At 46.8% G+C, this 25,433-nt stretch overlaps 1 protein-coding gene across 1 annotated transcript; it reads left to right on the forward strand.

Annotated features, from left to right (window-relative positions):
- The first annotated feature begins 895 nt into the window (after positions 1-895).
- Positions 896-24,513, forward strand: ATAD3A (ATPase family AAA domain containing 3A). Its single transcript, XM_027728818.2, has 16 exons — positions 896-1,143; positions 2,391-2,467; positions 3,117-3,218; positions 4,651-4,710; positions 5,071-5,140; positions 6,193-6,358; positions 7,295-7,364; positions 9,496-9,651; positions 9,867-9,923; positions 10,856-10,981; positions 11,773-11,897; positions 14,182-14,233; positions 15,118-15,188; positions 17,604-17,771; positions 18,057-18,165; positions 24,104-24,513. The coding sequence occupies exons 1-16, from the start codon at positions 918-920 to the stop codon at positions 24,281-24,283; spliced, it is 1,815 nt and encodes a 604-aa protein (XP_027584619.1). The 5' UTR covers positions 896-917; the 3' UTR covers positions 24,284-24,513.
- Positions 24,514-25,433: the final 920 nt, after the last annotated feature.

The following is a 25,433-nucleotide window of genomic DNA, read 5'->3' on the forward strand; positions in this document are numbered from 1 at the left end:
AGCTGGTATTCGTAGAGTCATAAAAGCTGGGAAAGGCCTCTGAGATCACCAAGCTGAGCTGTTAAATCATCTTAATTTTAAATGGCTAGAAAGTAAGTGTTCTGCCCATGACTTCATAGTCTGGTTTACACAAAACTTCACCCCCATCCCTCAAAAAGTGTGCTGGAAATATATAAATAGAAATATATCAGTAAAGTCTCAGCTCCACTAAGAATTGTTTTGCAAAGAGCCAAAGAGTAAATGACCCTGAGATCTTGGCAGAACTGGTAAGTACTTGTGAGCTGATTTTCAGGGAAATCCTGGTTCAGCACATAAATGGGTTTCCCTCCACTCCCCTTTCCTTTTACACTTTCCCATTCCCAGCAGTTGGAGTAGGAGCCAATTTCCGAGGGAAATCCTGCTGTTTATCCTGGATAACCACAGAGATGGGTTTCCCTCCACTCCCCTTTTCTTTTACACTTCCCTATCATCTTTCCCATTCCAAGCAGTTGAATTAGGAGCTGATTTTCAGGGAAATCCCGGACCAGCACACACATGGGTTTCCTTCCATTCCCCTTTTCTAAAGGCTTTTGTGTTGTCTCTCCTGTTCCAACCAGTTGGACCAGGAGCCGATTTCCAGGGGAAATCCATCCCTCTGTCCCCGTAACCCCAGCGCGCCGTTTCCCTCCCCGCCCTTAGCAACGCGTCAAACTCCCGTTGCTATGCGGAAGCGCCGTTTGCCTTTTCCCGTGGTCCCGCCTCTTCCCCTCGCACAACCAATCAAACCCCGCACGCGGCACCGCCCCTCCAATCATAGAGCGGCCCGCCCCGTGGAGCGGGCCAATGGGCAGGCGACCCGCCCCCGGCGCGGGCCAATGAGCGGGCGGCCCGCCCCGCTGCGCAGGCGCGCGGCGCGCCGCGTGCAGCCGCCCGCTCTCATGTCGTGGCTGTTCGGGCTGAACCGCGGGGCCGCCCCGGGCGGCGGCGACGGAGGGGCCGGAGGGGGCCCCGGGGCAGGGACCGGCCTCTCCCTGCCCCCGGCCCCCGGCGGTGCCGCTGCGGGAGGCGCCGGGGACCGCCAGACGCCCAAGGACAAATGGAGCAACTTCGACCCCACGGGCCTGGAGCGGGCGGCCAAGGCGGCGCGGGAGCTGGACGCGTCCCGTGCGTGAGGGGACGGGCGGGGAGGGCGCGGGGTGGGGCTGGCGGGCGTCGGTACCTCGGCGGTGTGTGTGCATGCCCAGAGGGAGGGGTCGGCGATGCACCGGGATCTGCTCGGGGTGTTGCTTGACAGAAACCTCCGAGACCCGTTGGTGAGTTTACAGGTCTCAGCATTCTTTACTCGGTCATCATTTCGCCAGATTGCATCCCGAGGTGTCTCCACTGCAGCTGATGGGTCGGCATCACATGGTTGACTTTGAGCTCCCCGCATTCCTGTTACATATTCATTGGTATTTCCCAACACCTGTTAGCATATTTGCATGTCCTGTTAACATATGTACATATCCCCTCAGAGACCTTATAAGGGGCTTCTTCGGGGGTCTTTGATGCTCTTCTGTGCCTGAACACCCTATAGTTCTGCCTTATGACCTTGTTCAAGGCAATTCACTTGGTTATACAGCAGCTGAGTATTGCTTTGGTGGCTGCCTCAGCTCCTCTCCTCGTTGTCTCTTTGCTTTGCTTGGTTAGTCCCTTTAAATCACTTGGCTCATCCAGATGTAGTTTTTAGGGTACGTTCCACTTACATCTCCAAACCCTGACGTCAGGGCGTGCCCACAAGAGGAACAGGCAGGAACTCATGCCTGGGAAGTTCCCCCTGAATATGTGGAAGAATTTCTTTGCTGTGTGGGAACAGATTGGCCAGAGGAGGGTGTGGAGTCTCCCTCACTGGGGATATCCCAGAGCCATCTGCAATGCTCTGGGATGACCCTGCTGGAGCAGGGAGGTGGGACCAGATGGGACCACTGTGGTCCCTTCCAGCCTGAACCCTTCTGGAATTCTGTGATAACTCGTGTCCTGTCGGGTCCTGCTTGGCCTGGGGCAGCCTCAGGCTCCTGCCCTGCTCACCCAGGGGTGCTGGAATAGAATCAGAGAATCCCAGACTGGTTTGGGTTGGAAGGGACCTTAAAGCTCATCCAGTCCCACTCCCTGCCATGGGCAGGGACACCTTCCACTAGACCTCCAAGCCCCATCCAACCTGGCCTTGGCTGGACCTTCTCTGCTGGTTAAACCTGTTGGCTTCAGGTCATGGGTGTGCTGAGAAGACTCCTGATCATTTTGCCAGGGAGGGCTGAATGTGCAACTGCAGAGCTGTGCTCTAGGGAGCCCCAGTGGATTGAATAATCTGAGCATCATCTTTCCTGAGAAAAGACCTTTCACTGCCCATAATCTCTCCCTGCTGCCCTTTACAGGCCATGCCAAAGATGCCCTCAGCCTTGCCCAGATGCAGGAGCAGACCTTGCAGCTGGAACAGCAAACCAAGCTCAAGGTATGTTGGAGCTTTGGAACTCCTCCTGTGTTGTACACCCAGCCCACCTGAGGCAGCTGCCAGGTTTGAAGGGGCAGGAGTTGAAATCTCTGCCCTGCAGAGGATGGTGAGGTTTTCCTGTTGCTGTTCAGCTTCAACATTATTTGCTGAAGTTACTTACCTCTTTTAAAAAAAAAAAGTAATTCTGGAAGGTGAAGTACAAGCTGATTTGGCCTATTCTGGGACATACTTTGTTTAAAACTTGCATTTCCTGAGTGGTTTTGTAACTTCTAAGTCACTTCTAAGCTTTTTTAACTTTCAAAGTGGTTTAGAAGGTCACCACAGTTTTGAGGGAATGACAAGGGTTTTCTGTAGGAAACTCTAAAGCAGTTGAGTGAGTACAGACTCATATATATATTTTAAAGGGATTTAAGGATTATTTGAGTGTTGGTTGGCTTGGTGGTTTTTTTAAAAAATAAATTGTGTTTAATCCTGAAATGGTTAATTATGAGATTTCTTACAGTCATTTTTTATGATCATATTTTAGCTTTCTGCTGGCACTGGTCACCTTTTAAGGGCACCACTCTGATTACAGATGGATTTCTTGGAATGTAATTGTCAGTAGAGTTTCTCTGTTAAGTTCACTTGTGATAATTATCCATTTTAACAGGAGTATGAAGCTGCCATAGAGCAACTGAAGAACGAGCAGATCCGGGTACAAGCAGAAGAGAGAAGGAAAACACTCAGTGAAGAAACAAAACAGCATCAAGCAGTAAGGGAATGAGGGGAAAGCCAAGTGATGGGAGACCCTGTTTGTGTCTTTCTTCATGGAAAAGGCACCAGTGCTTTAATTCCCCCTTTTGGGGTTGGGGGAAAGGGACTCACGGGCAGCCAGAGGTGTGAGGATGTTCACAGGCTGAGCCCATGTTCTATCCTGACTTTGTAATGTTGAGCTTGATTTGTAGTTCCAGGCAGCTCTGTCCTCTTGAACTTTTGTTACCAAGTTGTTGAACATCCAAAGGAACTGGCAGCAGCACTTTCTCTCTTTGGAATTTTCCTAAAGGACCTTTCAGGGAAGTGTTGAAGGCTTATCAAGTGTATTTGTTAGTCTGGATGGTGAAATGGCTCTGAAGTTATTTGGATTTCAGTTCTTAAGTAGCTTGTAACCCTATTTCTTCCAAGTTTGATCTGTTTGACAGGAAAAAAATATCTTAAGAGGAGAAAGGATGCAGATCTGAGAGTTACCAGAGGGTCTGTTGTGGAAGTGTTGGTGCTTCCTGGTTTCTTTTGGCATGAGTTACTGTAGTGGCAATAATACTGAAACAGGGAAAATTAAACCTGGCCTTTATGCTGGTGGCTCATATATGGTGACTTTTTAATTTGAGAGCACAGGAGATGAGGGAATTGATTAATTCTAATGGGTCACCTAGCTTGGGAAATGTGCTTATTTGGCACATGTTGCTTTTATCCTGTCAGGGTTTGGACTTTGAACGGGGCTGGCTCAGGAAGCAGCTGCTCCCTCCAGGGGTTGGCTCTTCACCCCCTGCAGCTCACAAGGCATCATTTGAAGTCAGAGCAAACCCAGTCCTGATTTGCTCCTGAAGTGCCATGTTTTACAGTGGCTGAGGAGATAAATTCCAGGCTCTTCTGCCATCCGTTTGGAATAGGGAATGATTCCATCCCTCGTGCAGAGTTCTCCTTGCTGATGGATATGGACCCTCAGACCACTTCTAGTTGAGTGTAGATGGCTTGGGTTTATTTGCCAGTGGAAAATTGATAGAGAAATTAATGAGGAACAAGTAAATCTATTAAAACCAGAGCCCATGTGACAGGCAGCATATCTTGAGAGTTCTATTGCTTGCAGTCACCAGTCCAAATAATGTGTTTTAGAACATGAAATCTGTGGTTTTCCCAGTGAAGTAAGTAATTTCTGAGTCAAGAAACACTTGTTCTCTGTTTTTATTTCTGTAACACCTTAAAATGAAGTCAAACTATGTCGGTTTTTCAGCGTAGAGGAGATTTTGATGCTGGCTGCCCCAAATTTTGCCCTGTTCGTATTCAAACCCAGGATTGTTTTTTTTGGGTGGGGGGGGGTTTCTCACTTTATTTTGGTTTTGCACATTTCAAACCTCATTTCCCTCAGGACCAGGTTCTCTCTTCACTGCCAAATCTCTGTGTTCTGAGTCCTGTTTTCTTTTTTGAAGAGGGCCCAGTACCAGGACAAGCTGGCACGGCAGCGCTACGACGAGCAGATGCGACAGCAGGTAGGGTGGATTCCTCCTCTGATCCAGCTGGGAATTGGGTAGGAGCTCTCTTAAGCCCAAGAGATGATCTGGAGCTGTGCCCTGGCCAAGTGGCTGGTGCTGGGCACAGTTGCTTTCGTCTGTACTGCTTGCTTGGCATCTTCAGTACTGACCAGGCAAATCAAAGACTGGGAATTAGGGCAGAGCAGCCAGGAGCGTGGGATTAGGAGAATAAATCTGGGAGATGGGGGGAGGAAGAATGGACTTCCACCTGAGCACTAGCTTCTTGAAAACATTTGTAGTGCTTGAACTTACACAAATGCCTACTTGATGGAGTTCTTACAACTTTAACACATCTTTTGTTGTCATCTCTGCCTGTAGCAACTTGCTAATGAGGAGAATCTGAGGAAACAGGAAGAATCTGTGCAGAAGCAGGAGGCCATGAGGCGTGGTAAGTCATTTTTCTGTGGCTTGTAAGAGTGTGTGGGCATGTGAATTCCTTGTACTGATCTTTGACTCTTTGTCCATATTGGTTGATGCTCCATTAATGTCACATTGGCAAGTAACAGGTAAATCCCAGTAGTACCAGAACTACCAGTTGCTTCCAAGATTAGCTTTAGTGGCTGCAGTCCTAAACATTTGCCCTATGGTGCTTGGGTTTCCCAATGAACCATTGGCATTTTTTGGTATAGCAGCTGAAATTGTGATTTTGCACTGGGACAATCTGAAATAGAACCAGTTTTGAGGAGGGAAGAGAAACAAAACAGCCCCTGGGAGGAGTGGTTGAATCTGTGTCACATCATCTGCATTCACTGTTTCCTGCACAGAATAAAAGCCAAATAACGAAGTTTTAGTCTGCAACTTGCTTTATTTCTTTTGGTTGTTGTGCAATTGGCAGGATTGCTGGGTTTGCAGAACTCCAGTGGGATTCCACTGGGGTACAAGCCTTACAATTGTTAAGGCAATTTGTGTGTGACTCTGTGGGAACGAAAGGCCGGTTTGCTCCGAGCACAGATGTGGACAGCTGTGCTGTCCTCTGCTGGCTGCCAGCTAGTGTGCTCCCAGCATCTGAGGGAAGTACTGTAGCATCCATGTAACAAAACTCGGTGGTGAAACCCTGTAGGAGTGTGTTATTTTACTCCTGTAATGGGTTATTTTACTCCTGTCGTGTCACCCTACTCAGAGGCACCAAATACAAATGTCAGGGTAGCCTGGGCAGCCCTTCAGGATTCCTTGTGACCCTGAAGACAGAGGATTCTGGCTATGAAATCCTCATCCCGTCTCCCGGGCTGTTCTAGGTTTCTCATTGATGTGAAAGGAGATTTAATCTTAATGTGTCTGTCACAATCCCGGGTGTCCCAAGTAACAAAGCTTCCAAAATCCCATTTGGGGACCGGCAGCTCCGTTTTGCTTCTCTTCCTTACAAGGGTTCTGCTCTCTGGGATTAAGCCAGCCCAAAAGATTGAACTGTTCTCCTGGTGTTTGGTTTTTCTTTTTTTCAAGCTACTGTGGAGAGAGAGATGGAGCTGAGGCACAAGAACGAGATGCTGCGGGTGGAGGCGGAGGCCAGAGCCCGCGCCAAGGCGGAGCGGGAGAACGCGGACATCATCCGGGAGCAGATCCGCCTCAAAGCCGCCGAGCACCGCCAGACCGTGCTGGAGTCCCTCAAGTACGTGCAGGGATGAGCAGCAGGAGGGCACAGCCTGCCTTGGTCCTTTAGCAGAGTTCTCCCATCACGTGGGAAAACTCATTTATTCCTCAGAGCTCTGAGGAATGTCGGTGTTGTACCCCTTGTGCTCGGGGGGGATCTCAGGGAAAGGTTCTTCCCCCAGAGGGTGGTGGGCACTGACCAGGCTCCCCAGGGCAGTGGGCACGGCCCCAAGGCTGCCAGAGCTCCAGGAGTGTTTGGATGATCCTCTCAGGCACATGGTGGGAGTGCTGGGGCTGGGCCTGTGCAGGGCCAGGAGCTGGACTCGATGATCCATGTGGGTCCCTCCCAACTCAGCATATTTGGTGGTTCTGAACAGCAGGAATTGTGTTAACAAGAACCCTCTCCTTCACTTGTCTCACTACATTGTCACCTGAATGTGAACCAGACAAGCTATTTGTAGACTTGTGAGTTTTCTACAATTTTTCTGTCATATTATTTCAAGCCCCATCCTCTAATATTGAGACTCAGTTACTCTGAAACCCCTCAGTACTTTCACTTTCTGAACATATGCCATAAAGGTAGAAAGCAGTCTGTCTCCAAAGGGGTGGGTATTTAGATTTGGAATTTTAGGTCCTTTGAGATTTTGAATAACAAAAGAGCTTTAGAATTAAATACCTTTTATTGCAGTTCAGCACCACTAATGTATTAAAGAAATAAATACATACCATCTTGTGGCCAAATGCTTTTCTGGACTTAATCCCAGATCAGGTGTAGACATCAGATGATTATAAACGTATTTGCTGTGTTTGTTCATGTTTCAGTTCCATGGTGAGCCCTCACTTAGCTTTTGACTGGTTCTGAAGAAGATAATTTTAAAATTGTCTTGTAAATTGTTTCAATTCAGTCTTTGAAATCCCCTTTTCTCCTTCTTGCTTTGCTGTTTGCTCACCACAGGACAGCTGGGATGCTCTTTGGGGAAGGATTCCGTGCTTTTGTAACAGACTGGGATAAAGTTACAGCCACGGTAAGATTGTGATACCTGCCAGTAACTTCCAGAAAAGTCTGTCTGTAAATGTGTGCTAAATCAACTCCTTGCTTTGGTGTGTTTATAAAGTGGAAACCATGATGATCTAAAACTTGCTTTGCTGCTTATATTACAGCTTTATATCTAATTTTGATGTAGCTGAAAGAGCACTTAGAGTACTGTTGTGTCTTAAATAAATCCATAAAAACCAGACCAATATCTTTTCACAGGATAAAAGAGCTTCTTAGGGACACAAAGTTGTTTCTCAGTGTACTTCTTACCACAAAACTTCAGTGAAAATGTATTTTTGGTAGCGTGGCTGGTTAAAATGGACATTCTGCTTTAAGTCAGGCACCACCATCTGCTCCACCCTCTAATTTTATACACACAGGCTGGTACAAAAGACACTTTGCCTGAGAGCACTGGGGAGAACAAGACATGCTTTTAAATGGATCCTTTTGTCATCTGTACCTGGGGTGGCTCTGTATTCAGAGCCTTGTGCAGATCAGTGCTTGGTGCTTTTAGCTGTGTATTCACTTGACCCAGATACTGATTTCCTGCATTATGGTCATTTTTGCTTCTGACACGCTCTTGTCTTGTGAATTTGGGACATTTAGGTTAAAAAAAAAAAAATAAAAAGGTAAGTATGTTTTTGGAAAGGGGATAACACAGCTGGAACTCATATTTTCTGTTGCTTTGAAAAATGGCTATAAGGTAAGAACTAGACAGTTATTTTAGGGTTCCTGTGAATGAGGCAGGAATTTTCATCTCTTCCTGCTTATTGTATTGCTCTTTTCCTACTTCTTCCCATCCAAGCAGTACCCCAGATGTTCTGCTCCAAGTTTTTTGGGGCTTGTTATGTTTTTCAGTGGAATTCACTTTGTTCCTTCATCAGAGATCCAGTCCTTTGCATGATAACCAGGTAGACACTGTAATCAGGCTGATTTTTAGAGTTGGCATGGTAGTTGGGTTCTTGTTTTGATACAGAGCTGTCAGTCTTACAGCTCTGTTTCTCTGTATCTTGTAAGATGAATGTCAGGGAAGTCCAAAAATCTGAAATACTTATGTCAGATCCATGCAGGGAGAGGTGTGAGCTGTAACTTTGCTCAGGACTGGTCTAAGAGTGCACGAGATCAATGGTATCTTGTTTTTAAAAGCGAGGCTGCTAAAAAGGTGAAGCCTCTTCTGTGTTCTGAGCTGAATCAGGTGTGGAGGTTCCCTTATTCTTTGCATCCCAGAGCTCCCAGTTCTGAACCTTCCACGTTTCCACCCAGAGCAAAAGTGATGTCACCCATTTAAGCAGAGAGAAAGCGAACAGATGGTGTCTCATGGTTTGTTGAGCAGTGCCATCCTTGTTGTCCTTGGGGCTTTTGACCTTGGGCTGTACTTGCAGGAGAAGTCTGCTTACTTTAAAAGCAATTGCTGCAGTTTGCTCTTTTGTCTGTTTGGCCTTTCCCTCATAAAATTTATTGGCATCAGCTTTAAGCTGACTCCTAAGCCTGGAGTGTTTCTGCTTCACTGGCAAATCGATGGGAATGTCTCATCTTCTGGGGTTTCTGACACAACAGTCTAATGCAGGGATGGTAATTCCCATGTGGTTTTGGTTTTATTCCTCTGGAGTACCTATTTCCCTGTTGTGTTGGGACTGTCACCTTTAGCAGATGTTCCCTGGCTAGTCCTTTCTGTTCCCTCCTGTGCACTGCCTTGGTGGCAGCCCCAATTCAGATGTTTATCCTGGCACCTTTAATTCAGCACTCATTGTCTTGCATGGTGAGGGGTGGTCTGGCAGACAGCACCTGGTTGATACGGCTATTTGTCTTCATTACTCAAGTTAATTAAGTCTGAAAAGCCCCACACATTTTGAGCAGGATGTACATACCTCTGCATACAGGACTATATCCTGCCCTTGTGCTTCCTCTGCCTTTCACTGTGCAGGAGCAGTGAATGCCCTGTGAGCAGGGAGTGTGAGACCGTGACTGTCTGCACAGGGATAAAACACCTTACCAAAAATAAACCCCTCTTGCTCAGCATTCGTCCTTGAATCTTAATTCCCCACCACAGGGCCTGCTCCACGCAACAGCATTGCCTTGCCAAGTGGTTTTGTCCTAATCCTTCCCCCTTTTCTTTGCAGGTGGCAGGTCTGACCCTGCTGGCAGTGGGTGTTTACTCTGCCAAAAATGCCACAGCAGTAGCAGGGAGATACATTGAGGCCCGTTTGGGCAAACCTTCCCTGGTGAGGGAAACCTCTCGGATCACTGTGCTGGAGGCTTTGAAACATCCTATCAAGGTAAAGCTCAGCTTTGCTTCTCTGTTACCCTCAGACACCAGGATGCAAAGCTCCTTTTGCAGCTGGGAACTGTCAGTGGGTCTCTGAATAAACACAGTGTTGGAGGGAGCAGAGGTGAGCTGAGCTCGCTGGTGTTTTATGACCTTTTTGTCCAGGCGAGCTGTTAAAAAACTGTGGCTGTTTTCTGTGTGAGTAATTGAATTTGTCCTCTCCAGGTTGGTAAACGTCTCACCAGCAAGGCTCAGGATGCCCTTGAAGGAGTTGTTCTCAGTGTGAGTACTCTTGTTTCCCTGCCTTGCTCCGTGAAGGATGGCTTTAGAATCTAAATAAGAAGGGCTGTTTCCTTAAACTCACTTCAAAAGCTGTAATTCCAGCAATTTTGGAGGCATAGCACCCTTGGGGCACTGAGACCATAAATAAGCTCCTGTGTTCAGTGTGACATGCATTAAGCAGTCTGTTAACCTTTTTTCCTCTGTAAAAAGCAGTTGGAAATCGTAGCTCAGTCCTTGCTCTGCTGCAGTTTCTCTCTGTAGTCAGCATGTTAAGATTCACATTCCACTTGTCCCATCTGATCTCTAAGGATTACTGAACCTTCATCTGCTTGTAGGCCAAAAAGTCTTAAGCACTGTGTGCATTTGCCCATCTTTGAATGGTTCTTACCTTGCTAATTCTGTAGCTGCTTCTGTATATTTGCTTCTGAGTTTGATTCCTGGATATATCAGCCAAATTTAAGAGCTCCTTGAAGTTGCTGAGGGAAAATGCTCCTGCAGGAATAGCTTTCTCCCAGTATCCACAAATGCAGTAGTAAATATAAACATGACTTATGAAGGAGTTAGCACTGGAAACAGTTGCTTATGTTCTGACTTGTCCCTCCCAGGGCATCCAATAGGAAGTGAATATTTAGGTGTTACCTGTAGTGGTTACTATATTATATTTAGGTGTTATCTGTAGTAGTTACTGCACTGCTTCCTGCACTGCTGCTTTTTCTTATAAAAGAATTGTAGCCAAGTGGACAGAAAATGGAGTAAATCCTGACATAGGACAGGAAATGAGCCTGGTCTGGAGTCAGGAGCAGCTGAAGTTAAGACTTAAAAGCTTGAGCCTGTCGGATGCTGCCTCCTTCTTGCAGGTACTGATCTGGGAACCTGGTAGGTGCAGGTCTCTTGGTCCTTTCTGTTCCTTAAGTTTAACTCTTCTCTTGCAGCCCCAGTTAGAAGCTCGTGTGAGAGACATTGCCATAGCAACCAGGAACACAAAAAAGAACAAAAGCCTGTACAGGAACATTCTCATGTACGGTCCCCCTGGCACTGGGAAGACGCTCTTTGCCAAGGTAAAAACCCTGCCAGGGTTGTGCCAACCTGCATCTTGCAAGGTGCTCAGAAAACCTCAGGGGCTGAGCACCCTCCCTGGGCTGAAACCTCTTGCTGGAGTATTGCTCAACATTGTGTTCCTGTGTTGGGAAGGGAGGAAAGGGCAGCCAGGCTGCTCCAGCTCTGAATTACTGCAGTCACTTGGGTTCTAGTGCAGAGCATAGGCAGGAGAGCCCCTCCATCTGGGAAAGGCACTTGGCAGCTGGGGCTCGTGGAATCACAACAGCAGCCACCTCATGTCCACCTCTTGGATTTTATGCACTCATCTAAGGAGAGTCTTTCCTTTCTTTGCTTACAATCCCAGAGCAGAGACAGGCATGGCTTCACTGTGCATGTGCACTGCCAGGATGCTTTTTACATGGATTTGAGTCAGAATTTCCATTTTTCCTTGCTCTTCAGTGCTTGTCCACAAGGTCTGAGGTTTCACAAACTTACTTTAACAGTGGCAGATTTGACATGCTGATGCAAGTTGGACTTTTTTTCCCCTCTATCAGTACATTAAACCCCTATCCCAAGAGTTTTCTGACAGCATGCCACCTAGTTTGGATTTTGAAAGCAGTAGAGATGGACAGAAGTGGAAGAAATAAACAATACACAAGTAAAAGTTGCCACTAAGTGACTAAAGTACTCCCTTCTCTAAGCATACTTACCCTCTGCTAATAAGCACACTGATAGGAGTAAACTAGTTTTGTCTCCCTCATGTTCAGTGGCCTTGCAGTGAAAGGGACTCTCTGGTTTTGTTTCCTTCCAGAAATTAGCTGTGCACTCAGGCATGGATTATGCCATCATGACAGGAGGGGACGTGGCCCCCATGGGGCGGGAGGGGGTCACAGCCATGCACAAACTCTTTGACTGGGCCAACACCAGTAGGAGAGGGTAAGTACATGTTCCCCTGGGTCCTGAATCAGGTTCTTGCTCAAAAAAACTCACCACAGCAATTTAGTTGCTTTTACTGAACAGTGCTAGTGCACAGAGGAGGTAACACTGACCAAAGGTGACATCTGAAGTTTTCCTGGAATGGGTGAATTCTTGCTGCCTGGTAATATTTAAAAGGCTGAAAGCTTTTGCTCTTCTGTTCCCTCAAACCCTCCTTGTTTACCTCAGATTTTCCAGGTCAGTCATAACTGGATTGTCTGCTGATCTCACCAGGCAAGGGGGGAGATATTGCCCACTTGAAAGCTGGGACACATTTCTTTCAGGGTGATGAGTGTTCTGACAGAAGTAAGAAGATTTAGCACAAATGGAGGTGCAACCAGTTGTTTACACTCTCTGAATATTATCTTCCCTCCTCTGCTGCTCAGATTATAAACACTGATAGTGTTTATTTTTGAGTCTCAAGCAGAAGCAGTGAATTGAAAGAAATAAATGAGGATAAGGAGGAGACAGATGCTAAAGGCATTGGCATTAGGTGTAAAAGTCACAAGCTGTTGTGCCTTTAATAGCAAACTTCTATCTGCAAATAAGCATATTCATGTTGAGGCTAAATCTTGACTCCCTGATTTTGTAAGAGCATGGAGTTAATTTGCTCATCCTAATGCAAATGGATTTGTGCAGTGCAGAGGTAGCTAAGAAGTTGCTTGTCCAGCCAGGATGTTAAAATTCAATATAGAATTTTCAGTGGGTGTCAGTTTGGGTTTTGTGCTGTCTTGATCTCAGGTCTTCTGTAAATGTGGCTAACCAGTGATTTATGTGTTCTCTGATTGCTTTAGATGGACATTATCTTGCAGTGTCTGTTTTAATCCTTACTGCATTTGTCACCTAAATGTTTCTATTTCCTCTTAAACCAAAAAAAAAGCAGAGAAATGTCCTAAAGATTTAAATTTTTTAAGCTTCTCCTACCCTGAGGAGCTATAGAAGGGAAGGTGTAAGAATTTAAGGGAGCTTAGAAACAGAAGTTGGAAGAGATGTGAGGATACTCAGCTGGATGAAACAGAAGTTGGAAGAGATGTGAGGATACTCAGCTGGATGAAGACTGCTGGATGCTCCCACGAAAGAATTCTTTCACAGCACTGCCTGGGTCTGAATTTCTCTGCCCTGATAAAAACTTCTGTGCATTTGAACTTCATACACCTCAGATAGCCATTTTCTGAGAGTCCTGATCAAAGGTTACATGTGTCCACATCAATATTCTCACCTCCAGTAACACTGAAGGATTTAAGCAGGTTTTGCTCTGAATATCCACCAGTTTTAGCTGTGAGTAGTGTTGCCTTTATTAGCTGAAAGCTGTTGTGATAAAAGACACTTCTCTGTAGCTGAGAATATTTTCAGAGAAGCTGAGGTTGAGTAAAAGATGTTAATAGACCCTGAAATCCCATGGAAGAAAGCTGGGTTTGAAGCTTGGCAAGAAGGTAATACAAGCCGTGACAGCTTTATGAGCAACTCGGTTCTGTTATTGATAAACATCTTTACAGGCTTAGTCTCTTGGGAAGAGCACTGCCCTTGGGTTATAAGTGAATTTATTTTTGTGAATAATTCATGGACTTTATTAATTCACTGCTCCACAGGTAGTAAAACCCTTAGTGCTAGTGTGGTTTGGAAGAGAAAAAACCCCTCTAAACAACAAAGCAAGTTGAGGAGAGGACTCTGGGTTGAGGTTTTCAGAATGGTACAAGGAAGAAAAATGGCAGGAAGGTACCATTGTCACCAAGACTTCTTCTGTGCTTGTGTGCCTGTCTTGTACCCCTGCACACATTTCTCTAAATAGGAGGGAATGCTAAAATAAGCACTCTCTGCCTTTCAGATGTCTCCTGCAGCTTGGCAGTAACACACCAGCACTGTCAGATACAAACCCACTGCCAAACCATGCCTGTGAAAACTCCTAGATATTTAAAAATCCAGGGGAGTTTAAGGTCGTGGGCCCTAGAATCGCTTCAGTCTTCTTCTGAACAGCAGGAAAAACAACTCCAGAGGCCTGGGGTCAAATTTATGGCCTGAGGTGTCTCAGTCCCATCCCTTTCTCAACTGCTGGGCCGGGCCAGGTGCAGTGGAAACGTTGCTGCAGCTCAGTGAGAAGCATTGCCTGAAGAAATGAGTTCGCTTGTGCAATCCTTTGGGTGTTCACCTGGGCACAGCTCTGGGTGCCTGGCAGTGGGGCAGGAGGGTCCTTGGGCTGTCTGAGCCTCACTTACCCGTGTCCTGTTCCTGTGCTTTCCTCTTGCAGCCTCCTGCTGTTCGTGGATGAGGCGGACGCGTTCCTGCGGAAAAGGGCCACGGTGAGTGCTCTCTGTGTCTGTCACCAGCCAACAGCCCTGTTCAGTCTCATTAACTGCCTTCCACTGGCAAAAGATGAGAGCTGGCAGGGGCCTCACTGCTCACCTAATTAACTGATGCAGAGACAAGACACCAGCACCTCGCAGCTCAATGGAATGAGCATCTCCAGACTGGCTGAGAATCCCTCCCTGCAAAGGATGGGTGGCACAGTCTTCAGGGGTGCTTTGCAGGAAGGAAAGAGGCAAATCTTGAAAACAAGAGGAGGTTGCTCACACTGCAGAGCTGGTGCCCCTCAGGGTGTGTGTTTTCTCCCAGCAGATATTTATCTTAGGGGGGTTTTCATGACAAAACTGCTTTTTATCATTGGCAGTCATTTTAATCGTTAGCAAAACTACACCAGCATCTTCCCCTGTACAAATAATCTGTGTTTTCAAAGTCAGTCACCACATTCTACATTCAGTCTGGACCTGCTACTTGGACCCCAGTGGTCTATTTAAAGAGCTCTCCCTAGAAAATTACTTTGAGTGTATAGGTGAATTCTTTGCTCTGGCTTATTTTCCTGCATCTTACTGGACCTCCCAGCTAAAATGGTGTTCAGCAGGGAAGCCACCTGGGCCAATGGGTGGAACCTTGGGTTTGGAATCAAGAAAATCACTGGATGAGTGTGGATAAATATGTAATCTCTCTACTGGAAGCTTTAGTTCCTAACATTTCTCCTGGGTATACAAATTGATCCTTTTTCCCCAAGGTATTACAGTGCTTTGGATTCTACTGTAATTCAAGTGCTTGACAATAACAGAACTCCCTTTGTCCATAATGCTGCTCAAAGCTGTGACCTGGCTGCAGAGCCCAGCAGTTGATCTTCCTTTGGATTTCATCTTTGCAGGAGAAAATCAGTGAAGATCTCAGAGCAACTTTAAATGCATTCCTGCACAGAACAGGGCAGCACAGCAACAAGTGAGTATCCAGTTCCAGCCCTTACAGCAGTTGGTGTTTCTCTGGATTGAGGAGAATCTATGAAGGGTCTGTGGTGTACAAATGAAAGTTGGAAATTATATGTGCTGCTGAGGGCTTAAAAAAAAATCTGCAGAGAATATCCCCTTTTCAGTTTATGTATTGAATGCAGCTCAGAAATCAGAACTATGGAGAAATTGTTTCCTGAAACCAGGATGGTGTTTGGACACCTTGATTAATATTTTCTTTTTTGATAAGTTGCTGTTTATACAAGAACAGTATTGGGCCTGTGAAAATCAATATCACAAAAGAGAACTCAGAGTTGATCCTGGCTGGATGCTTCAGGAGCTCTTGAAAAAAATGCTTCAGCAGGTGCTTCTTTGAGCTGCTGCTCCTCTCCAGTGCTTTGGTGACCTCTTTCCATCTTGTGCATGTGTGTGCAGGAACTTTGGGGCAGATGAGTTCAAATCTGACTCCATTACTTTCGCCTGAGCTGCTCAGAACGTCTGTGAGCAGCCTTGCTCATGAATTTAGGGATCCCAGAGCTGTTCCCTTCCTGGATTTGCCAAACATGGGATTGCAGGGCTGAGCTGGCAGATGTCTGTGTGTGTGTGACTGTCACTGTCCATCCATCCATGCTCACCATGTCACATTGATGTCACCTCCCTGCACAACACTGCTTAGTTTAACAAAACCCCTTTCCTGGCTGTCATAATAGAGAGATGACCTTTCCTCGACCTTTTCCAAATAATATTTGATTTTTTTTGATGTGTGTGAACTTTACTTAGTTGTTAAACTTGTACAAAGAAATTGAGCCAACAAGAAAAGTTGTCTCTGTCTGTATGTGGGGAAGTGAGTTTCTTGTGATGAATTGCTCCCTTAGTAGTGTTGGAATGAAATACCTGTTATAGTAACCTCATCACATTGAAATAAATATTCTGGAAGGACAAATCAGGGCATTTTCTGTCCTTGGGGTATCTTGAACTTATTAGAACCAATGCAGCTCTAACTAGTGATTGCTTGTGTGTAGCTTCTCTGTCACAGGGAGGTGCCTGGGAAGGTATGCCTTTCCAAAAAAATGAATAAATTGTTAGAAAGCAAGGTGTTGAGCCTGCAAGAACTTTGTTTTTCCCTTTGGGAGGCTGGCAAGTCTCTTCTGAAATTATACATCAAGTTGCTCTATAAAGCTGAGTTCATTATTATTGTTATTAATTGATATTGTACTTGCTGTTTGCAAGAATAAATACAATAAATCTTTGCACTGCAAGGCAGGGGGTGGCAGGGGGTGGCAGGGGGAGGGTTCTTTCTTTCCCCTGATGTTAAATTGCTGTAGCAGAGCTCTGGGTCTGTTTGGGTGCTGTGGGTGCTCTGCCTGCCCTCAGAGCAGTTGGGCAGATGTTGAATTCAGCCCTGATTTAAACCATGAGCCATTCTAGGACACTGAACATGCCCTTTTGTGATTCATGCACTGCTTTTTACTTCTGAACAGCCTTATTGCTGCTTTGGGCAAGGAGGAGTCCTGGATCCATGAATGGGAGTTCACTTGAATAAGTGTAATGGGGCATGTAAATGTGGCAGCTTTGGTGAGACCCTGAGGAGAACTGTTACTTGAGCAGTGAATTGTCAGCAGCATAACTAAGCAATGTGAATTGCTGGCTTAAACCTCCCAAAATCTTCTTGCTGGGTATCTGACTGCAAATGCCAACATCTCTTGCTCATTTGTATCATTGTCATGATAGAAATGAGCAGTGCCTGAGTGTCAGGTTGAATGTCAGCCCTTTATCCAGGCTGTGTTTCTGCAGCTTGGGGGAAGTCCTTGTTGGTAGAAAAGCCACAGTTTCCTGCCTCTGTGGCTCTTGGGTTGGCAAAGTTATCCTCAGAAATGACAGCAAGGAACACAGCCCCTTGTAGACTATGATTCAAACAGACAGGAGGAACGTCGATATTCCAATAGCTGTGGTTAAAAGCCCATGGCAAATTATTATGCACTATTAAGCTGGTAACATCAATTAAAGCATTAAAGTATTGGCACAGGGAAGAAGCATCATTACAAAGCAAAAAAAAAAAAAAAAAAAAAGGGGATTTTTAGCTTCAAAATGCAGCAGGAGAGAGCAGGACCTGGAAGCAGCACATCTGTACAATGGAGCAAAGCTTGGGAAAACAAAGCATCTTTAGTTTATAATGTTCATTCTGAATGTCTCTGCACACATGAGACTGTTCTAAATAGCCCAAACAGCACTGCATTTTAGCATGGGGCTTGAGATGCTGTTACAAAGCTGTTTCTAGGGCATCTTCATCTTCCCAAGTGATGAAATGTCTTTGGTACCGACCGTGGCAGTTCCCGATGTTCAGACGAGTTCATTGATTTTTGTTTTTATGGTTTTTTTGAGTCTTCCCTCTCTTGTTTCATCATTCCAGGTTTATGCTTGTTTTAGCAAGCAACCAGCCTGAGCAGTTTGATTGGGCTATCAACGATAGGATAGATGAGATGGTGAACTTTGATCTGCCCCAGCTGGAGGAACGGGAGCGGCTCGTCCGGATGTATTTCGATCGGCATGTCCTGAAACCAGCCACAGAAGGCAAACAGTGAGTGTCCCTGCACACCTCCCACCCTGGGGAATTCTCTTCTATTGCTTTTCTTCTCCTTTTCTGTGTATTTTGTATTTTGTCACTTTAACCAAGTTAAGATTTGGAGAGATGCCTCTTCCTGTCGCAGGAGGAGATGCCATCCTAGGATTTTGTGCCACAGTTTGTTGTGACCTTAGAATTTAGGAGGCTGCTGCACTGGAGGCAATAATGCAAGTAGGAACACCATTGGAACTCCTGTCATGTGGCTAAATGTCAACTAACCCTGGTCCCTCTGTCTCCCAGGAGGTTGAAGTTGGCCCAGTTTGACTATGGGAAGAAGTGCTCGGAGATCGCCAGGCTGACCGAGGGCATGTCTGGGAGAGAGATCTCCCAGCTTGCTGTGGCATGGCAGGTGAGTGGGGCTTTCACTCTGGGCTCCTTCTCTCTTTCTGGAAGGTTTGAGGGTTTGATTTTGGAGTCTTGGAGCTTCCCTTTGAAAGCTCCATTATGTCCAAAGGGTGGTCCCAGAACACTTCTGGCTCTGGGGTGAGTGTCAGAGCATCAGCACAGTTCCTCATCTCATAAACAGGAACAGTTCTGATCATCATAAATCATTCAGGTTGGAAAACACCTTCAAGGTCACAAAGTCCATCACTGATAGAAGATCCCTTACTGAATTTAAGTAAAGCAGGTGAGTTTGGAATGGGCTGGGGCAGATCATGCTGGCCATGACTTGTGGTCCAGCTCAGGAGATGCCTCATGTTGTTGCCCTCAGGAATCGACAGCATTAGGGCACTAAACCACCCTGCTTCCCTACTTTGTTCTAAACACATTTGTAGTGCAACTGGAGTAATTAAAGAAACAAAACTAACTGGAAATGGAGCTGAAAAAAATAAGGTATTTCTTCCATTTATTTCTCCCTGTATAGAAATAAAAAATGCAGTCACTTGGAGTACAATTATTCATGTGCTTAACAAGCTTAAGTGCTTTTTTTTTTTTAAATCAGGCTTTCACCTGGTTTTGTCACAGCTGCCAGTTTCTTACTGGATTGTGCATTTTCATGAACTAACCTAGAAATATCATTGTAAGGAATATGCCCCAAATTGTATGTCGTGTAACTTACTCATGTCAGCTCCCTTTCAGGGATTGAATAAACAAAGCAGCTTTTTGTTTAGTTTTTAAATTTTTTATTTAGTTTAGCAGTTCACAAACATTTTACAAAGTTTGTGCATTTCATTCCTCCTGCTACCGTTTTTCCGCCTTTAAAGGTACAGAAAATATTTATCCTTCCTAATCTAAATTAATTTAAACTGCAGTAGTCAGGAGCTGAGGTCCAAAGCCACCGTTTGAGAGCTTTTATTTTATTCTTTGGTAGCACACAGCTGGTTAATTTTAGTATGTGAATTTTGTGTTACTGAAGCATATTTCAAACTGTGTGCTGACACCTGCCCCATGTGTGCTAAAGGCTTTGCTGCCAGGTATTTCCAGTAATAAAAAGTTGTGATAAATGATCCTTTGCTTTTTATCACCCCTTCCTTATCTGCAAGCTTGTCATTAATCCCCAGGAATGACCTCAGCTTTTATCATTTATCCTTTAAGTGATCATGAAGGAAGGGGAAGGTGGGAGTGACTAATTCCTTAGTGTTGCACTGATAGCTTTTTAAAATGTGCCTCATAGTGCCAAGCCTATTAACAAGGTTCAGTGTCAAATTGCAGCAGGAAGTTCTCTCCTCTCTGCCATCATAAAGCACTCAAAGGGCTTAAAAAAAAACCCTGCAGGAGAGGGTGGGCAAAAATACACTAATTGGTTTGATGTAGAAGCTGCAAGAAGCTTCATCTGTGTCAAAATCAAAGTTGCTGGTGTGCTGGAACAAGGGGCAGGAAGGGAAGTGTGATGTGCCAGGGGTAGGTGCTAAAATAGCCCAGGTGGTGAGTGGACATGTGGACACATTTCCTTGGGAGATGGCTGATGGGTGCAGTTGTGAGGGCATCCAGAATGGGATACAACTTGTCTTGAGCACTGCCCTGGGAGCTCCCTGGCAGAGCTGTTGATCCTCAGTGCTTCTGGAAGTGCTTTTTCAGTCACTGGGTCGAGGAATTTGGAGCTGTGACCGACTGGAGCTCGACCAGAGCTTAACAGAAGCTGTGTTTAGGTGTGGCCACTGAGCTTGGACTGTGGCAGTTTGGTTTTGCCTGTGTAAAGCACCAAGGTGTGGCCCTTCAGTAGGTGTGGTTAAAAGCCTCTCTAAGCAGGTATTTTGGGTACTCTAAACCCCAGCTGATCTCCTGAGTGGTGCTGGTGTTTTGGGGCCTGGGTTAGCACTAACAGAGAACTTGCAGGGATGTTTGTAGCTGGTGCAGTGCTCTGGGCTGTCAGGGCAGGATTAAGGCTGCAGTTTGACAAGCATTCCTGGCAGTGCTATTCCTGCCTTACATTCCTGCCTTCCTGCTCTCCTTCCCATGGTGCTGGAGCACCCCTGTGTATGGCTGTGCTGTGAACTGGGTCAGGGAGCTGAGCAGAGTTAAAAATAGCCTGGCAAGGCAAGTTAACTGCATAGCTACAGTGCTCTGGCACATCCCAGGGAGGGGGTCAAGGGAAGTAGGGGCTGTAGGAACCACATCACTGACTCAAAAAATGCTCATCAGGCTTCCCTCAGCTGGATGGAACAGCTGTAGGGTGGTTGTGTGCTACAGATCCACTGTTAACTCTTGAGCTGTTGGTCTTTTAAACTCCCTATGTAACTGAATTTTGGATTCAAGATGCTGCATGCCAAAGATGGCTGATGTGGGAAATAACCTGGTCACAGAATCATTGAATATCCTGAGCTGGGAGGGACCCACAAGGGTCCTAAAAGCCCAATTCCTGACCCTGCCCAGGATAAACTCAGTAATCCCTCCCTGTGCCTGATGTGAGCAGCACCTTTGTGAATGCACACTTGAGTTTTAATCATGTACTCAGGGACCTGATGGAGTTGGGAGGTGCCATCAGCTCTTCCTGGCTTCCCTGGGATCATCTCTCCTGGCCAGAACCGAATCTCAGAGATGGTTTGGGGAAGGGTGAAGTGCTGAAGCAGCTGGAGGAGAAACCATCCCAACTGTCAGCTCTTAGAGGAGTACCTGGGCAGCAGCAGTGCCACTCTGCTGCCCTGTGGCCTTGCAGTCGGTTCCCATGAAAATATTTTTGGATTCTTCTGCCAATATCACCCTTTAACCAAAGCATCTCAGTTAAACTGAGCAATAGCTGCAGCTTTCCTGGGCTTAATTCCACCATAAGCTGGGCTTGAGATGGATTGCCTGTCATTTACACCAAATTCTAGTTCACTCTTGTTTCAGTCTGGCTTGATTTGTCCTGAATTTACCAACAGAAAAAAAAATAAGATGCAGAAAGGCAGAGAGTGTAACCTCTAGCACTGGGAAAAATATTGCTGTCTGGCACAGCTAATAGTCTGCGTGCTAGAAATCCATTTTAATCTCTTCTGCAGGAGACTGAGCATTCCCTTTTGTCCTTGTGCTTTTCCATCCCCCAGATCTAACCCTTTAGGACTAGAATATGGGCTGGATGCATTTATACACTGAAAAATTCCCCTCAAATCTGTTTATGGTTCTGCACACTGTACTTAAACCCCTTGATCTGCTTTAGATAAAATGTAAAAAAAAAAATAAAAATCCACCTTTCACTATTCCAAGCTGTAATCTTGGAAAACTGTTTTGGCAGTGCTTCAGGAGAATTCCCAGGAGTTTTATGTCCCAGTGTGAGCTTCCTGTCATTTCCTTGCCTTTTATGGCACTGACATAAATGCCTTTTTGCTCCCTGAACCTTGTTTGTATTTTAAAAACAGTACTTGTGTGGTTTGTTGTTTTGGTTTTTTTTAATCAGGCTATTTTTATTATAAATGTGATTCAAAGGATACAGATTAGTCTGGCCAGGTTAAAATAAACCATGAGTCTTGGCTGAAATGAAACATTAGGTCATCTGGGCTGGACTTGTCATCTGTTCCTCCCTCTATTTCCCCACCAAACACTTTGTTTTCAGCTTATTTCGGAATTGGATTTGAGCAGTAAACCAGGAATAGCTGCACTGGAGAAAATGGGTTAAAATGTGTCCATGCAGGAGGCAGAGGTATGAATATAAATGAGGCTTGGTACCATTTTTGTGTGTGTGCAAGCTACTCCCAGAAGGGGCAGCTGCTTCTCCCATTTGCTTTCTTGACAGCAAGGGCCTAAGGCTTTCTAAAAATAGAAAGTCATTGAGAAAATCAACAGAGCGTGAACTGCACAGCTTTGCAGGAGGTTCCACAGTGGGCTGGATGGGCTGTGCAGTGGCAGGGAGGAGGGGAGGGAAGAAAGACATCCTCTCTTTGTGCTGTGGAGACACATCAGTGCATCCCAGGAAAGCACCTTGTCCCTTTTCAAACACCCAGCCCTCCTACCTGGAGGGGCTGCGTTGGCAGGTCCTGCAAAAAAAAAAAAACAAATGGAAAGGGGGGTGAGTGAAGACAGGTCAGGCTGTGATGGGTGTTGGGTAAATATTTGGCAGGTTGTGGAAGCTGTGCTTTCCTCCTGGTGGTGTGGAAGTGGCAGGCTGGCTGTGCTGAGGATGCCTCCTGCTCTGCCAGTGAAAGCAGGACAAGTGCTTTTAATGCTGAGTGAATTCTCTGTTTGCAGACCTTCTCCTTCCCTGTGGCCACTGTTTACTCCTAATCTCAAGCAGGAGCATTAGTCTAACCTCTCACTGCTGCCTGAAGGAAGGATTGCAAGGGTTTTGCACGGGGAAGGATCTTTGCAAAGGATTTGATGCTTCTTGCAGGAAAAACCAGCACCTGCCAGCTCTGTGGTTTGTGCAACAAGACCTTTTGTAAGCTAACCAGTTCCCCAAAAAGGGCTGGAAAGTAGGTTAGAGGAGGCTGAGAACCAACTTGGGTGACCTTTTGCTCATTTCTTGAAATAATTATTCCTCCTGCAGTGAGGTAACACCAATCTAATAGGCAGGTATAACCTACAGTACTGAGATAGTACCAGTACAACAGCTTATCCTGGGGTTTGTCTTCTCCCTCATCATCATCACATGGACAGGGGGTGCAGGAAATGGTCTCGCTGGAGTTTGTTTCTGTGGTGCTTTTGCAGTAAACTTCATTTCTTGGTGTAACTGTCATTTTGCACCATTAATGATTGATGGAGCCTGTGTGTAATACCTTAGAAACACACTTCAGTCTGTCGTGAAAGCCCAAGTTAATATTCCTGACTGGGATGTTGTAAACCCTGCAGAGAGAATGTGGCAGTGCAGGATGTGACAGCTCTGTGGAAGGAGGTTGGACAGAAGTTTGGGGCTGTTTGGGGCAGGCAGTGTGGGTGTGAGAAGCTGGAGGGGGTCCCACCGTGGGTGGTGTCAAGCTCCCTCATTCCATAGCTGCACAGGGAACAGGACATGGATTTGCTCTCAGGAGCACTTGCAGGGGGAGGAACCAGATTTAGAAATCTGCAGCCTGGGAGTTGCTCTGTTTCCTTGGAGATGGGTGCAGTTAACAGCATAAACATCCTCCCCTTCCATGGAGGGACTGGCTGCACGTTGTCACCTGCAGGAGGATCAGTGCAGTTCCAGCTGCCCTGGGTGTGGGGACAAGGGGGACAGTCCTCTTGCTGCAGCTGGAGAGGAGTCACACAGCCCTGCTTCCCCTGGGGGGTGTTTGGCAAAGATGTCAGGAGTTTACAGCCCTTTCTCTGGGGAGCTGTGATCAGATCTGTGCTGCCTGTTGTAGCAGCTACAGGACCAAGTGCTTACCAAGCAGAACTGGAGGGACAGGGACTGTGGGATGAGTGGAGGGGAGACAAAAGGGAAGATGCTGTGGGCAGATGAGTACAGGGGGAGAGCTGACACATGAGGAAAGCAAGATCAGTGCATGTTAGACATCACTGTAGAGGTGCCACCTCGCCCATGTTCACCCCAGCACTGGTGTTAGTTCTGCTGTGCAGGTGTTTCAGACGTTTCCTGCTGCCTTGGGTGGGCTCATTCAATCCCCATCCTGCCCCCGTTGCTCTTTACCTTACTGGCTCCCCTCGTGCAGGGCTTCTGAAGCAGGAGAGGAAATCTAAACAGGTCAAGTGTGGCTGCAGCCTGACCATGAGTTCAGCATTAGGAACCCGTGGCTTTGTCTCTCCTGAAAGCAAAGATCTTGTCTCTCCCAGGAAATCCAGAGGCAGGAGGGCAAAGGATGTCAGTGACTGCTCCGGGTGCCACCACTGACTGAGAACCAGGCTGGGGGTTGTGTTGGGGGCGTGTGGGGGAAAGCATGCATGGAGAACAAGAGAGAATTGCCATCCCTGACCTGTCCCTCCTCCCTTTTCCTCTCCAGGCAGCAGCCTACGCCTCCGAGGACGGCGTTCTCACCGAGGCCATGATCGACGCCCGCGTGGCCGACGCTGTGCAGCAGCACAGGCAGAAGATGGAGTGGCTGAAAACAGAAGGTGCTGAAGAAAGCAAAGGGACTGGCAGGAACCCCCTGCTGCCTTTCCCCAGAGGAACCCCGGTGTGAGAAGTCTGCAGGCTTCAGACCAGCGTGCGTGGGGCCGAGGCCCCGGGAGAGAGCTGGGAGGGTCTTGTGGTTTGGTGGGATCATCTGTTGAGAGAAGTGTGTCCTTTGGTGCAAGGGAGGGGGTGCTGCCTCAGCCTGCCTTGGATCTCGTGGTTTGAAACAGCACCAGAAAACAACACGGTTTAAACGAGGCAGAAGCAACTGAATTAAAGGACCCCCTTGCTGAAATACCACTGACTGTGTTGGTCTGTGTGGCCTCTCCTGCTGGAGGGGCCCAAACCCCAAATCCTCCCAGGGAGAGCCCAGGGCCTGTCCAAGCCTGCTACTCCTGTGTATTTAATTTGTAGGGTTTATGTCCAGCAGAGGTTTTTCTCACCTTTTTTCCCAGCTCCATGACCTGCTTCCTTGCTTATGTCCCCACATGTGGCATCATTCTCGTGTTGTCCTTCCCAGACTCAGAGCAGAGTTTGTGTTAGAGAGGTGGATTTGGTGTGAACTCACCTGGTTAACTCGGAGCCAACACAGGTTGTCTGAGAGCAGCCCTGGGTATTTTTCCCCCAGGTAACTCCCCTTTCTCTTCAGGAGGTGAGCAGGCAGGGCTCAGGGGGTCTCTCTGGCACGAAGGTGTCCAGCACAGTCTCCAGGGATGAAAGAGGCTTGTTTACTCCCACTGCTCGAGCTGCCTTTGCAACAGGAGTCTTCTGCTGCATTTCTGGAGCAGCTGAGAACTGTGCCGTTGTCAAGTCCTGAACACGAGCCTGTGTTGATGAGCTGACATTCATTCTGCTTGTGTGCATATAAGAGACAGGTCAGAAAATCTCCTGATTTTTTTTTCGGAGTTTGAACTGGATTTGAACCCTGTGCTCTGCTCCGAGGCCCTTTCTGTAACTACATGGTGCAAACATGACCCAAATCTGCGCCCTTGAGTACCTTGCTGAGCTGTTCTCCTCACACAGGAACTGACAGCAGCCTCTTCACTGGTGGTTGTGGCTGAGCTCCCAGGCACTCACTCTGGCAGGAGCTGGTGAGCCCAGGGGCAGAACCAGGCAGGTCACTGGTGTGCCCAGCTCTGCTGCCCACTGAACACCTGGGCCAGGTGCTGTCACTGCTGCTGCTGCTCCTGTGGAGTGGGACAGGAGAGGGAACTCCT

This window comes from Pipra filicauda, unplaced genomic scaffold (assembly GCF_003945595.2).
Source record: "Pipra filicauda isolate LSUMZ 115617 unplaced genomic scaffold, ASM394559v2 scaffold87_size3191425_pilon, whole genome shotgun sequence".
NCBI lineage: Eukaryota > Metazoa > Chordata > Aves > Passeriformes > Pipridae > Pipra > Pipra filicauda.